Source organism: Emys orbicularis, chromosome 1 (assembly GCF_028017835.1).
Source record: "Emys orbicularis isolate rEmyOrb1 chromosome 1, rEmyOrb1.hap1, whole genome shotgun sequence".
Taxonomy (NCBI): domain Eukaryota; kingdom Metazoa; phylum Chordata; order Testudines; family Emydidae; genus Emys; species Emys orbicularis.
This window is the reverse complement of record NC_088683.1, coordinates 94,520,623-94,541,472: the sequence shown is the minus strand read 5'-3', so window position 1 is coordinate 94,541,472 and position 20,850 is coordinate 94,520,623. Positions and strand designations below refer to the sequence as shown.

The window sequence follows — 20,850 nt, the reverse complement described above, 5'->3', positions numbered from 1 at the left end:
ATGGACGTTTCTGGCACTGAATATGGGAGTTGGGTGAAATCCAGCAACAGTAGAGAAGGGCAGTTATTAAGCTTTGCCCTTCACCTGTAAACAGAGGGAATTGCTAAAGAAATACAAAAATAAAACCACTAGCCTGAAGAAAACTGAGGAACAAAAATCACAGCAATCCCAGTTATAACCTCTGCGTGTGTACAAACTGCCCCTACTTCTCCCACAGAAAGGGCATGGAGGGAACTGGAAGTCCTTCCCCCAACTCACCTGTGCTTGCTTTTATTTCCATTCCCAGGAGCACACTTCCCCCCTCACCCCCGCTCCGACTGCTCTGTGCTGAGACTGCCTTTCACCATCTTGTTCTGCAAGGAGGGAAGAGAGCAAGGAAGGAGGGGCTGATGAACCAAGCCAAAAGGAGGAGGAGCAGGGAGATATGAGGGAAAGCAAGAGACAGGGGAGGGAAAGAGAGGCACACAGAGAATGAAAGAGAGAAAGAAAAGTCAGTACACTGGAATGAGTTATACAGATTTTCAGACAGGATTTTCCCCATGACAAGAGTTGTCATTAAGCAAGAGTGGAGAGTATGGTTTTAAATTTAAAAATATATATACAGAATTTCACAAAAAAAGCAAAATTTCTCAATAAAACCCTTTAAAGGTGACTTGCAAAGGATTTCTGAAACACTGGGCATGTGCCCTTTTATGGTCTATACAAGAGGCTTAAAAGTTCTCTCCCCAACACTGTTACTCAACCCTAAAAATATCAGGAATGTTGAGCATGGCCATCCCTGGCTCTGCTGGAGCACCTACTGGATGTGTCAGAGGATTTATAAAGTTAGCTCTCAAACCTCAATTAAAGAGATGGAGTGTCTAGTGTTAATTAGCTACTGAGGTTAAATAGGCATTAACAAAAAGCAAAGAGCTTTAAACAGTCTAACTAAAAGTCCCTTCCTCTCTCAATTACTCAACTTTCACCCTTCTGGCTCTCGCAAAGTCACAGTTTAACTTTTTCTCCAGTGAGTCATTTTAACACAGTGGTTCTCAGCCTTTTCCACATCAAGACCGCTTTTTCCATATCAGGATCATCCCACAACCATCTCTAGCTTGGCCCCCGCACCCTCCCATTTACAATATTGGAAGGGTAAGGTGGGTCATGACCCCCAGGCTGAGAACCCATGTAATTCTTCCCAGGAAGATTTGGAGCAAACTAATGCTGATCAGTGAAGCATTCAGCAAGGGCAGAGCCACATTCAAGCAAGGAAAATCCTTCCATTCTCTCTTGAGCTCAAACAAGTGACTCAAAACTTTACCATGAACGAACTTCAGCGAGAAAGAGAAGCTGCAGATGACGAATGCCAATTTCTTCCCATAAAATAGGCAAAAGATCTGTACTGGGCTTACTGTTAGTAAACGTCACACTTTTACAGCTTCATCAGGTACCTGTTTCAGTTCCACTGCCATCCTCTGTTCCTTCAACTTTGTTCAAATAGCTTATAAAACAGACTGCATTCTAGTCACAAGGCAGCTGTGTTTTAATGTTTTCCTATCGTAGTTTGAGGACCATCATTGCAAATACTAATACAGCACTGCCAACCAAACCTATCTGCAAGAACTGAATGCTGGAAAGCTTTAAAAGTTTATTTTATTTTAATTTTTTTAACCCTATAACACAGGGGTTCTCAACTTTATTGTACCGCAACCCCCTTCTGACAACAAAAATTACTACATGACCCTAGGAGTGGGGGACTGAAGCCTGAGCCCACCTGAGCCCCACTGTCCCCCTAGTGGGGGTGTGGGGAGAGGCAAAGCCAAAGCCCCACCGCCCCGGATGGGGAGGCCAAAACCCAAGGGCTTCAGCACCAGGCAACAACCTGAGCTCTGCCGCCAAGGGCTGAAGCCCCCGTGCTTGGGCTTTGGCCCTGGCCAGTGGGCTTGGGCTTCGACCCTGGGTGGTGGGGGTTGGGCTCCAGGCCCGGGCCCCAGCAAGTTCAAGACAGCCCTGGTGACCCCATTAAAACAAGGTCACAACCCATTTTGGGGTCCCAAACCATAGTTTGAGAACCACTGCTATAACATGTCTTGTCAGTGGACAGCAAAACCAGGAAATCCTTGTGTTACAGATCCTTCACAATCACACTAGACAAGTGTCAGAAAAAGAAGACACCAGTTTCATCCAGCTGTTGGGGCAGTTCACACCTTTCAATTGTTGTTTCAGGCTGCCTGTAGATTCAGGCAGGCATTAATACATTGGTTTATGCTTGTTCCACATTTCTGCGGTTCTCTCTGCAACCATAAGGACTAGAATTTTATTTTATTTTTAAATGAAAGGATGAGAAAAAGGGAGGCTGATCATCGCTTACAAATTGATAACCAAAGCCCTAGAGTCTTCCAAGCTAGACAGGATCTGAATTTTTAACGTAAAAAACAAACCACCACTGTTTTTTAAAAAGTGTGAATACATAAAAATAGCTTATTGTGGCAAAACCACTTGCTCAATATACTTTTCTCCTTTACACAGATTTTATCTTTCAGAACTACCTTGTAAAAATACCAGAAGCCACCAGATGTCAGTCTAATCCAAGGCACAGCAGAAGAGAGCTACTGACAAGTTCCTGAATGGAGTAACTGAATTCTCTGAAGCATTCTTGCAAGTGCTAAAGAGCAGAATCTTCCCCTCCCAAAATCTAAATTACAAGTTGTGCTGTCTATACTCTCACACAATTTAAATAGATTCCTGCTAGCCACCAGAATCGCCATTCCTCCTTACGTCTTTGATCACCTAGTTATACAGGCTGATGCTTCAGTAACTTGTACTGAGGACATGAGGGAAATAGAATCAGCTGAGCAACTGTACTCAACCTGGTAACTGCTGCTGAACTATGACAAGCTGCTTCTATTTCTGGCAAGTCCTTGCTTCCAACAGCTGATTAAAAACTTTTGCATTAGATATTTTTCCTTCCTTCTTGCATCCCTGGTAAAGCCCAGAAAGAACCTTCACCAAAAAGTTGCAGTATAGCACTCAAAAAGAAGGAGTGTATTGACTGTACCATAAAAGATAGGAAATTAAGCTGGGTTTCATATAGTCTCTCTGAAGGTCTAGACAGCAAATGGCAAAGACATACAGTAGGCTTCACAGATCTTCTTAAGCAATCTGTATTCTTCTAGGTAGATACTTATCCCCCAAAATGCATCTCCCACAGAACCACACACACACACACACCTTCATCTAAAAGCATCTCCTCCCTCTAAAACATGTTATCTGGGTATAAAATTACTTCATTAAAACAAATGTAGACAGAGCCCAGAGGAGGACAGCACTGAATGGACCTAGCAGGGAAGAGGTTTCCTCTTACCTTGTGCTTGGGGCACCTCACTGAGAAATTCTCTTCGTTTAGTAAACAATCTAGAGGAGAAGACAGACAGCAATTTGATTATTTTATTTATAAAAGTATACTTTGCATAATGTGTGTGTATTCATCATACCTTTCAGGTAGATGTTGTATTCAGAGATCGCTTCTAGAATTACTATTTGGGGTTTTTTGGAGGAAAGGGGTTTCAGGAATATTTTAGTAAATTAAGTTACCAATAGACCTGAGTGATATTGTCCTTACTGCAATCAATATGCCAACCCCAAATTTCCCCTAACGCCTAACTGCTGCATAAGGAGTAAAAGTCAGAGCAAACCCACAAATCTCTCCTGGCTTCATGGATTCTAACCCTTAGAAATACAAAGACAGGAAAGACCAGATACACCAGTAGTTCTCAAACTTTTGTACTGGTGACCCCTTTCACATAGCAAGCCTCTGAGTGTGACCCCCCCCCCCCCTTATATTTTAAAGTGTTTTAAATTTAACACCATTATAAATGCTGAAGGTGAAGTGAGGTTTGGGGTGGAGGCTGACAGCTCACAACCCCCCCATGTAATAACCTTGCGACCCCCTGAGGGGTCCTGACTCCCAGTTTGAGAACCCCTGAGATACACCCATCTCATCTTAGCATATTATCCCTGCTTTATGCTTCAGAGGAAAGTGACTGCCCCCCATGTTTAGCACAAAGTCCCTGAAATATCAGAGGCAGAAAAAAGTTGGTGTGTGTGTTGTGACTTATTTCCAGCCCCAAATCTAGTGATCAAGTTTTGTTCATTGGCACCATGCTTGATATACCGCAGGGTCACTCATATTGCTCTTGGATCTGCTGCCACACTCTGTAACTGTGAAGCTTCACTAATCTAAGAGACAGTTTAATGACTTCACATTTTTTAAGGACACTAGAACAGATCACGTTTGTTTTTAAAAAGTGACTTTAGCATTGTTAAGAGGTGCTACATTAACAGCTCCTGGAACCGTTAAGTACTGTATCCATAGAAGAGGGTGCACTAAAGGCAACAAGGCAGTGCAAACTTTGGAGCTCCAGCCTTCTACTTAGGGATTTCCAAGTGCCCCACATTTCCATTTCACAATCAAAACTTGAAGCAGCAGTGCACTCTACATAGGGGGTTCAGCTGCATCTGCCAGGTATTGTCGTCTATGGCGCGGCCCCACTCTTGGTCAAACTTTTGACACCACCTCCAAATACCTGATGTTACTCAGCCAGCATCTCATTACTGCGTTATTTTTGGTGGCTCTCCAGTGTAAGAATTCAGCAAGGCATTTATGACCTCGTGTCCTCTCCAATGTCCCCAGATTGCCAGCAAGTTGCACAGTGGTTAATAAAATGTGCTAATTTAAAATCTTAAGTATGTAGCATAACTACAGCTCTCTGCTGTTCCAATCTGCTAGATGAGTTTAACAGACAGCACCTAGGGCTCCAGGGCAACGCTTTCTAGACACCCAAGCAGAGTTTCCTTTGCTGGTATGAAACGCTTCTCAGTTTCAAGATCAATGCCTCTGGCCTGAATCAAAAGGAAGTAGCATGCAATAGCCTAAGTTACTTCAGAGATTTAAAAAAGAGAATGAAAACCCTTATCCCTGCGCTAAGGGCAATAATTTCAAATGCAGTATAGCAAAGACTGTCTCATTATAAAGATAGGAATTTTGCACAATGAGACTATACCATGAATTATCATTGTACAACACAGTAACCATCAGAACAAACCTGAAAATATTAGAGAGAGAAGATTGTTTTCTCCTTTTAGTGAATTCAGCACAGGTGACAGATGAAATCCTCCATTCATCCCCCAAATGGGAAGAGCACAAGGGGGCGGGCAGTATAAGCTTCCACACACTGTTTCCTGTCAAGACAACTCATGCCCTGGATCTGGACCATGCGTGGGGGTGAGAAAAGCTCAATATCTATTATTCAATCTTTGTCTTTTTTTGCCATAAATGCCAACATTAGAGGCAACTAATGCCAACTGTGGTAATTAGTGTTAAAGGTTAGGGACACTTATTTCCGCACTGGGAATGGGAGAGACACCGTGAGATCATTTCACAACTGCCACTGACTACTCCTAAGATGGCAAAAACTTTTGCTTACTACCAACCTGGCCTGGATTTGAACTGGCGACCTAAGGTCACACATTTCATTTCCCAGTCAAGTAAACTTTAAAAATCAACTCCAAGGAGGTAATTTTAGATAGCAAGACAACAATACATCAAGCTAAGATCAGTTCAAGGAGGAAGATGGAAAGGCAGCCATGCACCTTGTTTGAGCAGGTTTTCCTGTATGTCAGGGAAAACATATAACAAAAGGTGATTTTAACACACAATTATGCTTATATCTCCTTGTACTTTGTCTCTCTCTTTCTCTCTCTGGTTTGTTACCCTTCACAAAGAATATTTGCAAGCAAAGAGGGTTTTTTGTCCCTTAAGAATTCATCATTTGCTAGTTATTCTGTTTATGGAGTACATATCCTTTGTTTGTGATATCACATAATATGGATGCTGTGGAGACAACTGTGATGTAACAATCAGGATTGGACTCCAGGTGGGGAAGAAAAAAAATAGAGGGAGTGGATGTGAAATCTCAAGAAACAAGGATCCTGTTTCCATGGAGATGTCTCTAGGACTAAGTTATCTCAGACGTCAGTGGTTCTTTACAAATTTGAACAGATGAAAGCTAAACACAGATGAAACGTTAACAATAGCCATCTCCATATTATTATTACCATAGTGCAAAGCACCATAAAGTCACATCACAACGAACAGTAAACACAACACATAGGAGTCATGGGCCAGCAATCTTCCTCCACATGTCCTCACACAGCCTTGTGAAACATGCCATTCCACATATCGTCCAGTCAGCCACATCGTTGAATCACACTCACCACAGGTGCCCACTGACCCTGGCATTCGGCACCAGTCCCTGCAAAACTTGCTCCCACTTTTCCTCCACTCACCCAAACCACATGTCACACAAACTCAAATTTCCTTTTACCATCTTATTGATATCAGGTATCACTACAGTTATGCTGTAAATTTGGGTGATTACCTCCTTGTTAGTGTAGCATTTCAATTTGAAGGCAGCGAGTGTCAATATCCTGTTTCTGTAGCATCCACATCTAGCATGCATAAAGCAAGATGCTGAAGACAAGAGATGGAGAAGATACAGGACTGGGACAGGGACTAGCTGGATAAGATGGGGCAGAAAGACTCACTTGTGGGGAAATGGGCAGAAGAGTTTATGTCCGATAAAGCACACTTGCCTACAGAGCCTGGAATGGAATCCAAGACTCCAGAGTCTCACCATTCCTCTGCTGTTACAAATATATGTGAAACCCATTTGCAAGGTGTCTCATCCCCCTCTCGTACTGGTCCACAGAGTATGACAACCTACCACTACTCTCAGTTAACCCGTTAGCTCAAGCAGGAAGTGTTTGTGTGGTGGCTCTAGATTTCAATCCTGCTAACGACATATGCGTGTGACTATGACGCCACATGATGGAATTTCTGTTTTTTCAAGATCTAGGAAGTTACACATAAAACTATGTTAAAAGAACATCAAGTATGCAAAAATTAGGAAATGACAGCAGTAAGGTTGCCAAATTTGGCCTCCTTGTGCATATGCATTATGAGACAGGCTTTAAATTACATGATGACTTTTTTTTCCACAGGACCCATGCTCATCCAGTGCACAGCACAGACCTGCTTCAGTGATGAATCAGGACTGCGTAGTAGAGGAGACTGTTTATAGGATCCCTCCTTCATGTTGCAGAAGCTGGAAGGTGTGTAGGGAAAGAGGCAGGGAATAGCAGGAAGAAAGATGACAGACTCCTAGTTAGGGCGTCTGAATGCTGCCCCGAAGAACTGAATTTTATCCCTGCCTCTGCCACAGAATTTTCTTATGTAATGCTGGGCAAGTCACTTAACCCAGACTTTTCACACATGATCAAGTAATTGGGCGTTCCTCATTTTCCAAGTGCGTAGCTTGAGATATTGGGCTCTGATTTGAAGAACAGCTGAGAAATCACAGCTACAGCTAATGTCAACGTGAGCTATTCTTTGAACAAATGAAGTGTCATATAATGCTGAGTACTCTGAAACATCATGTCCTAGGCCTCTCGAATTGGGCATCCAAAATTAGTGGACATTTTTTACATTAATCTCTCTGTGCCTCAGTTCCCCATCTGTAAAATGGGGATAACACTCCACATCTCACAGGGGTGATATGAACATAAATTCATTAGCATTTGTGGAACACTCATGCTACAGTGATGAGCACCACAGAAAAACCCATGAGAAAATTAATAATTCTGTCTGCAGAGCAGGGTTTGACTAATGTGTAGTAGTAAATAAGGCCCGGAGTCACACACTGAACAATGAGAAAACATAATATTGAATAGCTACTCATTAAGTGAGCACCATACATTCTGTGCACTGAATAAGGTAGGGGTCCTGTGGAAAAAAATAGTATGATCTCGTAAATAAATACTTCAGGCATTTCCTAACTTCTGACTGCTTGACTTTATTAAGATTACAAAGTCCTTTTAACATAGTTTTTTGGTGTGTAATTTTAAAGTGTGTGTGTCATACCACACAGTAGGTGAGGCCTTAACTGGATCAAATTCAACATCAAAGAACCCTGAATTCCATTGCAATTTTAATTCTGTTTTATTATTTAGCATTTTGATTGTGGTAGCACGTAGAGGACCAATAGGTTGGGGCCCTATTGTGCTAGGTGCTGTACAGTCATACACAGGAAGACGAAGTTCAGGAAACTCACCCCTTCTCCTGCAACGAAATATCCTGTGTAGGTTAAGCAAGCCAGTCAATCGATCAGTCAAATAATGTCAGCTGACCACCTATTATTTGACCTTGGTCAAATATTCTAGCAAGAATGCCTGATGTAGGCAGTTGCTTACCTTTTTGATTGAATCATGGTGCCATTCTTTCATTTTTTAGAACTTCATTTAATAGTGTTTTGCATTTTTCCAAGTTAAAATAACTCAGTTAAGTAACTTGTTTCTTGTAATTAGGCATATGTATCTAAGAGTAAGTCTACTGAAGACCATAAGGTCTTACTCTTCTTTGTTACCATTGTTACTGTTCTAATCAATTAGCACTTTAAAATATTTGATGAATAATTTTTGGACCATTCAAATGCCCAACCCTAATCCTGTCTTCTAAATCAGAGGTTCTCCGTCTTTTTCTTTCTGAGCTCCCCCCATAACCCCCAAAGAGCTATAAAAACTCCACAGTCCACCTGTGCCACAACAACTGTTTTTCTGCATATCCAGTAGATTAAAAGCAAGGGCCAGTTTTAGGGGATAGCAAGCAGGGCAATTGCCCAGCAAAGTTAAGTTGCTTGGGCTTTGGCTTCAGCCTTCTGCCCTGGGCCACAGGGAGCCTAACGCTAACCCTGCTCTCTGGTTTATTTTGGCAGACATCCTGAAACCTGCCCCCTCCCCCACCTCAGGGTCCCCGGACCACTGGTTGAAAACCACAGTTCTAAATAATCTATGTTCACGCCAGACACTACTGTCATAAGGACAAGTGCACACACAGATAGCACTAGTACTCTGATCACTGAGCAAAAGGAGCAGCTCCTCTAAAAGCTATACCACCCAGGCTGATATTTTCATAGCTGACCAGAAGTGAGCAATGTCAGTGCTTGGATAAGAGATTTGTGTGGGCACAAATGAGGTGCTACTGGAAGTGGTGTTTATGACTCAGCAGGTGACACTTTCCATTTGGAATCTACTAGGCTAATGCCCAACTGTACTGCTAAGGAGCGTGTCACTGTAGGAGGTGCTGTCTTTCAGATGACATGAAAAATCAGAGGTTCTCATTATTGGGAGTCCTTAAGCAGCCTGTACATTTTTCACAGGGAAAGGGGGTTTATCTCCCATGTCATGGCTAAATTCCAGGTTTTTTAGCTGCATTCTACAAATTTAAAATTCTTTCTGCAGTTTCAAGAAGATTCTTCTACATTTCTCAATCCAACTTGTGCCAAAGTGCTGCCATGCTCTGTTTTATCAGCTGCCATGCTCCATCCCTTACATTACTGTATTCCCATGGTGGGTTAAGAAATTCAGAGTATAGCAGTTTGTAAAGTGCTCTGGAATACTTTGGGGGCAATATGTGTCCTATAAGTGTAAGATATTATTAATCTTATTTGTTCTTACCTGCATCAATGGCACACGGGTAATGGTATCGGAAGGAGCAACCTTTGTTGTAGCAGCCTAAGGTGGCTCCTGGCTCTTGGCAGTGGGAACATTTCTGAAAGGGATGGAAAAATAGAAATATTAGCAAATAGGTGAGCCTTCTATATCCTCCCTCCATACACCTTTTCCTGGTATTTCTACCATACAAACTTCAGCAATTTCACAAGCTATTTTCTCAAAATTTATCAAGAGCCACCGGGTCCCAAAGATCACTTTTTAGATTACTGGTACATTCCCTTCAAACATCAAATAATGGATCCCGCCATTCAGTGGATAAAACTATAGGTTTTTCAAACAACATACTTTTGCACAGCAGTGGTAACTGGACTTTATGTACTGTTAAATAGCAGGTTTCAGAGTAGCAGACATGTCTGTATCCGCAAAAAGAACAGGAGTACCTGTGGCACCTTAGAGACTAACAAATTTATTTGAGCATAAGCTTTCGTGGGCTACAGCCCACTTCTTCAGATGCATAGAATGGAACATATATTGAGGAGATATATATACACATACAGAGAGCATGAAAAGGTGGGAGTTGTCTTACCAACTCTGAGAGGCCAATTAAGTAAGAGAAAAAACTTTTGAAGTGATAATCAAGATAGCCCAGTACAGACAGTTTGATAAGAAGTGTGAGAATACTTACATGGGGAGATAGATTCAATGTTTGTAATGGCTCAGCCATTCCCAGTCTCTATTCAAGCCTAAATTGATTGTATCTAGTTTGCATATAGATACAATCAATTTAGGCTTGACTAGAGATTGGGAATGGCTGAGCCATTACAAACATTGAACTTATCTGATGACCATTTTTAATTTCCATTACTTATTTCTAATATCTCAACTGGTTCATATATTTAATAATTTTATCAGATGGGTGTGAATGCAACAAAGTGAGAGCTATTCACTGACTTACTGCAGCCTTAATGGCTTTAGAGAATTAGGCCTACAGTGTATTTCATTCAGAGAGCAACTTTATAAGTAAAGTAAGTGTTTTTCAAAAGCATAAACTAATGTAAGCTTTTGAAGAAAGCTTGTTTCTGACAGGCTGAAGTTTCCCTTCTTTATAAAAGGACCTGTCGTGGCTAGCACAGATTCCATTTAAGGTTGCGAGCACCACAACAAAAAACACACCCCAATACCTACAAGAACACTCTGGTTATAAAAAATAAACCTATAAGAAACACAGCAAATTCAGTTTTGGTGATAAAATGTGGCAAAAAGCATTAAAAAAATAAGTGCTTGAACAATTGGTCAGAATCACCTGAAATTTGGACCATAACAAAGTTGTCTTTTGAACGCAGACTATACATATATACAGATCTAAAACTGGTCTTTTATCACCAAGCAAGTCTCAGATCTGATCCACAGAGAAGTTCTTGTCTCTATAGTAAGTAGGGGGTTATAGTATAACACCCTTTTTAAAAAATCAGGGGGAAAATTGACAAAGGCATTCACTGCTCTCTCCACCATGCCATGCAGACAGTGAAGGATGTAGTTTAACATGTAAATGACTGAGTATGAAAGCAAAATCAACTTCCTCCAACCATATGCCAGGTGCCTCTTTGAATCAAAGCAGATGTAATAAATGGGAAAGTCTGAGATGCCAGTTCTCGTGACTTGTACAAATCCAGTCTTCTCACAGTTATGCCAGTGCACCGTAATCCTGATCTGCAGTATCCTTTACTAAATCAACTCCTGGGTGTCTTTTAAGCAGCAACCCTCAATCATGAAAAACTAGTACAATATTTATGACATAAGAAAGTGTCCTTGAGGTCCAGGATAAAAAAGCCAACTAACTTATTTTTATTTGTCAGAATATGACCCCTGGTTTCCAAAGGTAAAACTTCTAGGACTTTAATCTATACCAAACTGCTTGGACCTCCTGGCAAGTTTTGTAATTCACTTACTCATGGGACTATAACCAGCCTCAACATGTAGCAAATGGCTTTTCCTGGCAAACTATTGAGTCTTGCCTGTAAAGTCAGCCACAGGAGAATCATATGTACTGTACTCCTGGGGGAATTCTGCACCACTGTGCATGCACAGAATTAATGTCTAGTGCAGATTTTTTTTTTTCTCCACAGAAAATACATTCTGCTGGAGAGGTACTGCAGTTACCCCTTTTGCCCACCAAAGGCTGCTGAAGTGCCAGAACAGAGAGCAGCTGCTCCCAGGCGGGAGCAGCCCTAGCTGTAGCTAGGGAAAAGAAGAGGCTACATTCCTCACAGTGCCCTGCCCATAGGGCCAGATCATGGAATGCTGGGGGGGTCACAGACTGGGGCTCTGAAGGGCTAGTGGGAGAGGAGGACATACTGGGGTGGAGGCTGAATGGGAGTGGGGGTGCAGGAGCACATGGGGACAGAGTGGCTGAGTGGTGGTGTAGGGACACATGGGGACAGGGGCAGATGTGCCTGACTGAATGAGAAAGGCTAGGGGTCAGCCAGGGTCCGCATGGGGGAGGCTCCCTAACAATCCCCCACCCCAAAAAAACTCAACTGTTCCATACTTCTTCCACCCACACCCAACAACCCTCCAAATTCACACCCAGGCTTCTTCCCAGCAATTACTAGCCTCTCCCTCAGCTCCTCCGTTACCCCTGATTCCCCCAAGCCTTTGACCTGCTTCTGAGGGGCACAGGAAATATGTTTCTGGATTGTAGTTTAAATGAATTATTACTCAAAGTTCTGGATTAATATGGCTAGTAAGGAATCTATTTGTCAAAAAAACATTTCCTGAATCTTTTTTCTCTGTATTGTTATAGACATACTTGCTGACAGGTATTTTGTAATAAATTACCAACATAATTTAAACTGGAGTAATTATATTGTGTTATTTTGACAAATAAAATATGCAGAATTTTAAAATATTGTGTCCAGAATTTTTAATTTTTTGGTGCACAATTCCCCCAGGAGTAGTACTGACAACAGTCCTAGTTTCACTCATGGCAGTTATGCTCAAAACGCCTCCTCAGGAGTCCTGAATCACACAGCTCTCTACCACCCCCCACCCCAACCCCCTCCATTCTCACTTTTAGACATGGCCAACCAAGGCTAATGATTCTAACAGGGCATAGTCCAAGTCAGCCATTCTTCTTGAATGGAGCTCTGCATGCCCAGTGTTATTCCTTTGAGGCACATGCCCTTCCACCCTTGCCTGCTCCTTTGAAGTGCCATAGCACTGCAGCAATAAAAGAGGGCATTCCCACATGTATTCTTCCCCACAATGATCTTTCTTGTACAGAGCACAATCAATAAGAGCAGAGGAGATGGAGCAGCAGAGAATGAGCTGAAGTTGTGGAAAGATATCTTCAAACTAAATGGAATATTTTGAAGAGTGTATTGTACGATTTAACTGCAGACAAAAAAGTAACTTCAACACACCATAAAACAGTATGTTGCCTTTTTCAAAACATTCCTTTATATTTTATAGCAATCCTCCCTATACAGTTTCAGCCCAGTCTATCCTGCTCTTCTGAGGGTGCTGCAGCATCACAGAAGCACAGAACATTTTGAAGCATGTGTCTTTCCCATAACGTTCAACGTGCCCAATTTTTTGTTCATTTACATGAACAGCCCTGCTCAGAATGGGTCAGGAGCTTTTTCACACTACGGTTCTGTTAGTGATGGATAAATAGAGACACAAAATTTCAATAAAGTGAGACGGCCAAAGTGCAGGAATCGGCCCTTTATCTCCCTTCTGTGCCTGACCAACTGGATTATTACGAAGGTTGCCGGCAACAACCCCCACAACAGCAATTCCCCATTGGACTGCAATTCCATTGACTGCTCAAGGCAGAGATCATCTACTGCTCACTCTCCTGCTGCTGAACAAGTCTCCATTCTGGCAGATGCTGCTGCTTTTCACAACTCACTGACAGTCTAATAACTCCATCTCCTCTATCTCCTGGGACCCACAACCATCTGCTTCTTTCAAGGGAGGGTGGAGGAACCACATACACACACCAAACTACTCTCCATTTCTTTCCAGTTCCCTATCCTTCATACATCAGAAAGAGAATAAATATAGCTGATTACCTGTAAATTTATACAGACATAAAATAACTCATAAATCTCTATTAGGGAGATTCTTATATCACATACACATGGTATCAGAGTACCTCTAGATGATTTTAAACATACGGTAAGTGAATAGAGATGGCTAGATGGTTTCAGCCTAATTCTGCAGAGACAGTATTTCAAAATTAAGAACCCCCACAAACATGACTGGCAACCTCTTGGAGAAACGCAGAGCTGAAAGAACAGTGGGTTCTGCAGGTCAGGACTGAGGCGCTCTGAAAGATGTAAGTACGTACAGCTCCTGCTTGCACTATGTCTGACTACGGCCAGTATTAACACCCTCATTTTCACATGCACATAAAATGTGCATTTTACCATTAAAAAAAATACTAAAACCAAGGTATAAACAAATACTAGAACTTGCACAGGAAGATACATGAATTATGCCTAACTGCCACAAACTAAGCTCTTCAGTTTCTGTTCAAGTTTTCACTCCCGCAGACAGTCACCAGGACATGGTAGCAGCTTGCTACCCGCTTTCAAAGGAATTATGCTATCCTTAGCCAGGGAGAGAGAACACAGGCTCTTAAGGGAAGCTAAATGCCTATTGCTCAGTATTCAGAGTAGCAGCCGTGTTAGTCTGTATCCGCAAAAATAACAGGAGTACTTGTGGCACCTTAGAGACTAACAAATTTATTAGAGCATAAGCTTTCGTGGGCTACAACCCACTTCTTCGGATGCATATGATATGCATCCGAAGAAGTGGGTTGTAGCCCACGAAAGCTTATGCTCTAATAAATTTGTTAGTCTCTAAGGTGCCACAAGTACTCCTGTTATTATTGCTCAGTAGGTAGTCTGCTTCACCTCCTCTGCTCTGAAAAGCTGACGACCAGCACTTGGACAAGGCTCCCAGGGAGAAGGGCTGATGAATGGTAATCACTGCCAAGCATCTAGCCAACTCTTGACTCAAATACAAAGCAGCAATGATTGGTTAACAGGCCCCTCCCTCATAAACTAGCTAGAATCACAAAACAGTATCTCTCACCTGGAGCAGGTTAAAGGGATGGTAGAGTTAGATCTGGGAAAGACACCCACCCCCCCCCCTCCAAATCTCTTGAACTAAGTTATCAAAGCTATAACAAATACTACGCTTGACCAGAGCTCAAAGCTAAAGCCACACACATTATCTTTTCCTCACCATGCTTTTTAACAGCTCTCAACTCTTCCTAGCTCCAGCTCAGTCTTCACCTGACAATGTGAAGTAACACACAATCTAGAAGTGCGAACAACAGGGTGACAAATATAGTAGCAGTTCTTAACCAGGGGTACGCATACCTCTGGGGATACACAGAGGTCTTCCAGGGGGGTACATCAACTCATCTAGATATTTGCCTAGTTTTACAAACAGGCTATATACGTAAAAGCATTAGCAAAGTCAGAACCAACTAAAATTTCATACAGACAAAACGAGAACGTAAGCAATTTGTCAGTAATAGTGTGCTGCGACACTTCTGTATTTTTATGTCTGATTTTGTAAGCAACTAGTTTTTGAGTGAGGTGAAACTTGAGGTATTCAAGACAAATCAGACCCAGGGGTACAGTACTGTGGAAAGTTTGAGACCCACTGCACTGTAGAATCACCAGAGTTCTGCTCTGTTTCATTCAATGTTTCAAATTAGGAACTACCTGATACTATTTTTTTTCTGCAATTTGGGTTCCTCCACTATTAAGTGAAGTGTCTTTGACTGTAGTAGAAGGGGTTACACCTGCATGCACACATACACGCATCCTCCCCTTCCATCTTATTTGTCAGAAATACCTTGTCGTACCTCTACCTACAGGTTACAAAACAAAAGATCCTGTCCTGGGCCTTCTAGCCCCCTTCCTCTTCCTAACCAGGTACAATATTTTTGTCTTCTGAAGTGACCTAGGCTGCCAGAGAAGAGGATCAGGCCAAAAGCTGCTTCCCTTTGGCTCCATGCTAGCAGGCAAAATGCTGCGCTGACAACTTAGCATAAGATCACTGGGGCCCCCCACTAACTATTGTGTTATCTGAAAGTTAAACTAGCCCTGGTTTACTAGACAGGAACAGAAAAATGACTCAACAAAGGGTAGCAGAGGAGAAAGAAGCCTTGCTGGAGCTACTGCTCCTTTCCCTAGTGTGGAGCCGGGAGCTGGCTATAGCCTTATTTGTTTGTTTAATTTTAAATTCCTAGGAAGGAGGGGAGAAAAATTAAGGAACTGAACCCACAGGGTGGAGTGGAATCAGAAAGAGTGATTGTTTTGATTCTGCCTTATAAGCTGGTGCTTTCTCAGATGATTTCTCATCTACACTTTCCACCAGCAGCTGGGGATCAACTACAGAGATCAGCTACAGAAGTAGTTTCAAGCAGGCACCTCCATTGATCTCAAACTATGCTTTTTACAGTTTTTACCCTGAACGTGGTTTCCTCTCAGCCGATTGGCTGCTTGCTCCTGGCCCCGCCCTCAGACTCTTAGCCTCACTCCAGATGCCCTCCATGCCCCTCTCCAAATAACTTCCCTCCCTTCTATCACCATCATTTAGTCCCCTCACTATTCTCTCCCCACTTCCTTTGTTTTTCCTTTTAGGTATCCCTTCATTTTTCCCTCCTCTCCCACCACTGTCATAATACAAAAACGTGTGGCACTAACATGATGGAATGAAACCTTCACTAGGTGTGATATATCCCTTTACTCCACCCTCTGTCTTGTCTTTTTAGACTGTAAGCTACTGAGGACAGAGGCTGTATCTTATCTATGTTTGCACAGTGCGTAAAACACTGAGGCATCTAAATTCAACTGAAATACATATAAGTATTATGATTTATTAGAATTATAATAATAAAATAATAATCATGGGGGGAGGTCTTCTTTTGGTTGCTTCTGGTTAGTCAGTAGGCAGGCTGGCTAGAGTCATCCTCTCTCCAGCTACCGTCCGTGAGGCTGGAATGACAAGTAGCAGCAGAGTCCTCCTCCCAGGGAAGCAGACTATGAAGAGAGGGGCTTGATCACAGCAGCTAAGAGGGAAAACTGAGCAAACAACTGCTGCCCCATGAAGAGGTGAAGAGCTATTGTTAGAGATATCGTGGGAATGGAGGTAGAATGATTTTTGGGAGGTCACTGTTAAGTGGTATTGAGTGGGAGCGCGGGGAGGGATGAGAAAGATTTTGGAAGGGCCTTGTTTTTAGAAGATGGGAGCTGTAAGCAAGTATTTTCACCTGGGCTAAAGCAGAATCAGAGAGCAACACTGAATTGAAGAAATTAAGGACTGATTTAGTTTCCAAGATTTCAGCAATTAAAAAGAGATAGTCACTGCTTTGGCAGATAGAGCTACTGTGCTGTAAACTGGAATGGGAGAAACAGCAGATAGAATCACAGTTGCAGTGCTGCATGAGGCTGCTCGAGCAGAAAGACAGCTGCAGCTCAAAATGGATGATATGGAAAAGAGAAAGAAGAACTATTAGAATTAAAGGGGTGCCTGAAAAAGCTGAAATGGAAATTCTATTCAATATGTACAAATGTTGATTAAGGACATATTAAATTTGAGCTCTGTGGAAGAGGGGAAAATAGACAATACATACAGGGGCTTTATCCCCCCTCCCCACCGCCATTACGGTCAGTAACAGACTCAGAAACTTGATTGTTAAATTCGCCATACAACCAACAAAAGAATTTGATTAAGAAAAAGGTTAGGGAGCATCTAGATCAGTGTTTCTCAAATGCAGCCACCAGCATATTTTTGTGTGTCCACAACAGCCTCCTGGGTAGAGAGGGGTGGGTAGGAGGTAAAGCAGTAGCCCCTCCCTGAAGCACCCAGCTGTTGATTCTAGATGCGCTGCCTTGGTGTTTGCTGGCGCCATCAGCAAGGGTCAGCACCCTGCACCGCACAGCCTCCTGAGCGTCTCCGGGCAGCACCTCTGGAGACATGTGGGGCATAATGCTGAAGGAACTTTGGACTCAGCAGGCACCTTGTAAGTTCCTGACCCACCTTCTGTGGGCAGAGGGGCTCGGGCTTCAGCCCTGGGGCCAGCATTAGAGAAAATGGCACCATGGGCAAACTTGTATTTTGGCACCCCTGGCCCCCTCTGCCTCCACAGCGCTGCCCCCATCGCCCCTGGTCCCTGCTGCCTTCCCCCGCCAAGCTTCATTCTGCAGCCTCGCACCCCAGGCCCACCCTGCTCCTGGCCTCTTGACCACAGTGACCCCCAACCACAGTGTCCTGGGCAGTCACCCATGTTGTCCACCTGTAAGGCTGGCCCAGGTTAAATCCCCCCTGACCTGCTGCCCAAATATAGAAGTCAAACTATACCTATGCATCAAAGCATCCCAACAATCGCTGAGATATTAAGTTTTAAAGTTGCCTTATAAATGCCATAAATCATAATGCGCACTCATTCCCTTCTAAATATTACTACAGCACAGGCAGAGCTAAACTACATAGGTGCAGTTTTCTTTCAAGTCACAAAGCGTATTCATTGGCTAACCACGATGCTTACATCTCATGCTTCTGTAGCACCATAAGCAACTATTGACCAACATCATTGGCATGATCACTGCGTGGTGTCTGGATAAATTGAGATTTTCACCTTCTGCTAAGAACAGAGTTAAAAACGAGAATGGATATCAGAATTTTATTTTAAAAATCAGTGCCAGAAAGTGACCCTGAATGTGATACAGAGATGGCTCTGGAGAAGCCACCTGCTGCCAAGAAAAGCAGAACCTGGAAGGAAGGAAAATGAACATTTCAGGACAAGTGGAAAAGGCAGTTTCTGAAGCCATCCAATTCCATTTCCAAGCAGGTTGCAGTGTGTGCTGTTTGTAAGAAATAAATTTATCAAATTAAAATTTACGCAATGCAATGTCACTATAGCACTCATGCAGGGGTTTGTTGAACAGAATTACCACAATGAATTTCAGAGGCGCAAGCTGTTACATGATGCAAAAACCGAACTCAGAAGACAACAGCGATGGCTCAGAGATTTTTTTTAAAGCGGATCAGATACAGATGGTTACTTTTAAAGTCGCACTACCTTTGGGGAAAACAAGGAAAGCATTTAGCAACGGAGAACTTGTGAAGAAAATTGTTTTGGCCATGTAAGCAGAAAATACACTTTTCAGAGAGATACCACTGAGAAACAACACGTTACAGAGGAGCAAAAGAGATCAGGCGAATTTTCTACAAAATGAAATAGCTGAAAAAGTTGCAGCTTTCTACAACCTGTGCTTGGATGAGAGCCTTGATGTCCCAAGGGAATCATATTTATTCTCTTTTTTGACTGTGATCGCCATTGGTTTTTGGAAGGTGTTTTATGTCTGATGAGCCTCAGTGCTAGGCCAACTGGCAAACACACTTTTCAGTCTGTTCAGGCGAGAATGGAGGAGTGCCACATTAGCTTTTTGACAACCTGCGTGGCTTGACAGCTGATGGGGCAGCAACTATGCAAAATGCACAAGTAGGGGTGCTGAACTGCTACCAAGAAAAATGCACGCAAACTTTTTTTTTGTTTCACTGTTTTGCCCACCAAGAAGTACTTGTCAGAAAGGCTTCAATGGAAAGTATGGATGAGGTTGATTCTGTAGTGAAAAACTGCATCAATGTGCTCAACACCAGCGGCATCAATAAAGGGAGATTCGCATCTACGTGCAAAATGAGCTGCGAGACACATAAGGTGCTGCTGAATTACAACCTGGTCCTGTGGCTTCGTTTCAATTAGTGTACAAAGCCCATTTGAGCTCCGGAAAGAGCTCGTTGAGGTTTTGAACACAGTTTCGCCAGAATTGTCCCAAAAGCTACAATATCCAGAAGTACGTGGCTATTTGCTCTTTTTGAGAAGAGTTTTTACCAAAGCTTGCTTCCTTGAATCTGGAACTTCAGAAACCTCAGCTAACGATATTTGACAGCATTGAAGTAATTAATACATTGAGAATGACAATCACTGACATTGTCCAGCACCTAGAAGAGGATAAAGACTTCCGTTTTTTAAGTGCTTAATCAGTTTCTCAGCTATCAAGATGAGAATGTGCAGCGGAAGGTCAGCTTAGCTATAATCAAATACCTAGGTATTCTTTTGGAGGATCTTGAAAAATCATTTAAGTGAGGGAAACTTTTTCTGTCAGTATATCTTCATGACCGACCCATTCAGCAATTCTGGTTCAGGTTTTTTTGGCTGCCAACAAACTAACTGCATTGCAAGACAGATTAGTTTCCTTTGACTTTTTGGATTTAAGCAATCTCAAGTACCTCATGCTGCAAATGTGCAATGATGCAAGAGTGAAAACTTACTTCAGTCAGCCCAATGTTACACTACAGGACTTCCGGAGTAATGTGTGCCTGCTTGAGGACACCTACAAGACCCTAGCTAAAGTTGCTTTTCTTTTCTTGTCCCTGTTTCCTACTACTGTTTCTTGTCCCCGTTTCCTACTACTGTGCTGTGTGACAGGGCATTCAGGGCATTCAGTGCACTACATTTTCTGAAGAAACCGCCAGTCACTAATCCTAACCTGGAAGCTTCCCTTCCAGTTTCAAAGGAGACACATGACCTTGCAGACTTTCCATTCAAAGAGCTCCTGAACTTCTGCACGTAGTCTGATCCATACAATGGATGTGTTAAAACTCAGAACTTTAATTTCATTATCACACTACATTAATAAAGTACAATATAACAGGATTATATTTGTTGTTACTATTATCATTATTACTGGATTAGATTGATTTTTTGTCTGTTTCTGATAGAGAAAAATTTTGGACATATTTGCAGAAATGTTTTTCATTATTATTTGGACTTTTATGTAAAAACATTTTTAAATTTACTTCAGAACTGCTGTACAACCATCTTTTACCAAAAAAAGCAAAAGAAACAATAAAAAAGACAAGAATATGAAAAGCATCTTATTTGTGTTTCTACTGTGTTTAGGTCCAGTAAAGAATAGACACAGCTGTACATTATTATTTAGTCGGCAAAAAAGAAGAGAGCTGACCAAAACTGCAAAAGTAAACAGAAGGGCCAAAATTCACTACAGGTGAGAATTTCCATTTAAACTCACATTCATCTTCCATGATCAGGCTTATTATTAAGATACTCCAAAGGTGAGGAAACTATATTCCAGACTCTTGGTATAGAGAGCAAGGGCTCTAGCATGCATGAATACTCTCCAGAGGTAGAACTGATGAAAAGTAGTAGTAAAGTCATGGCAGATGGTGAAACCCAAGAAAAGGATGGTA

At 42.3% G+C, this 20,850-nt stretch overlaps 1 protein-coding gene and 1 pseudogene across 1 annotated transcript in view; one reads left to right on the top strand and one right to left on the bottom strand.

The window, feature by feature from the left end:
- Positions 1-264: 264 nt before the first annotated feature.
- The window catches only part of TCF20 (transcription factor 20), a 63,393-nt gene continuing 42,807 nt past the window's right edge, over positions 265-20,850 (bottom strand). The window contains exons 2-4 of the mRNA XM_065413163.1: positions 9,553-9,646; positions 3,344-3,393; positions 265-386 (exon numbers count right to left, since the gene is read on the bottom strand). Of these exons, the coding sequence (XP_065269235.1) occupies positions 303-386; positions 3,344-3,393; positions 9,553-9,646 (228 nt within the window). The 3' untranslated portion in view covers positions 265-302. The remainder of the gene's footprint in view (positions 387-3,343; positions 3,394-9,552; positions 9,647-20,850) is intronic.
- LOC135890244 (SCAN domain-containing protein 3-like) lies at positions 13,715-20,213 on the top strand (annotated as a pseudogene).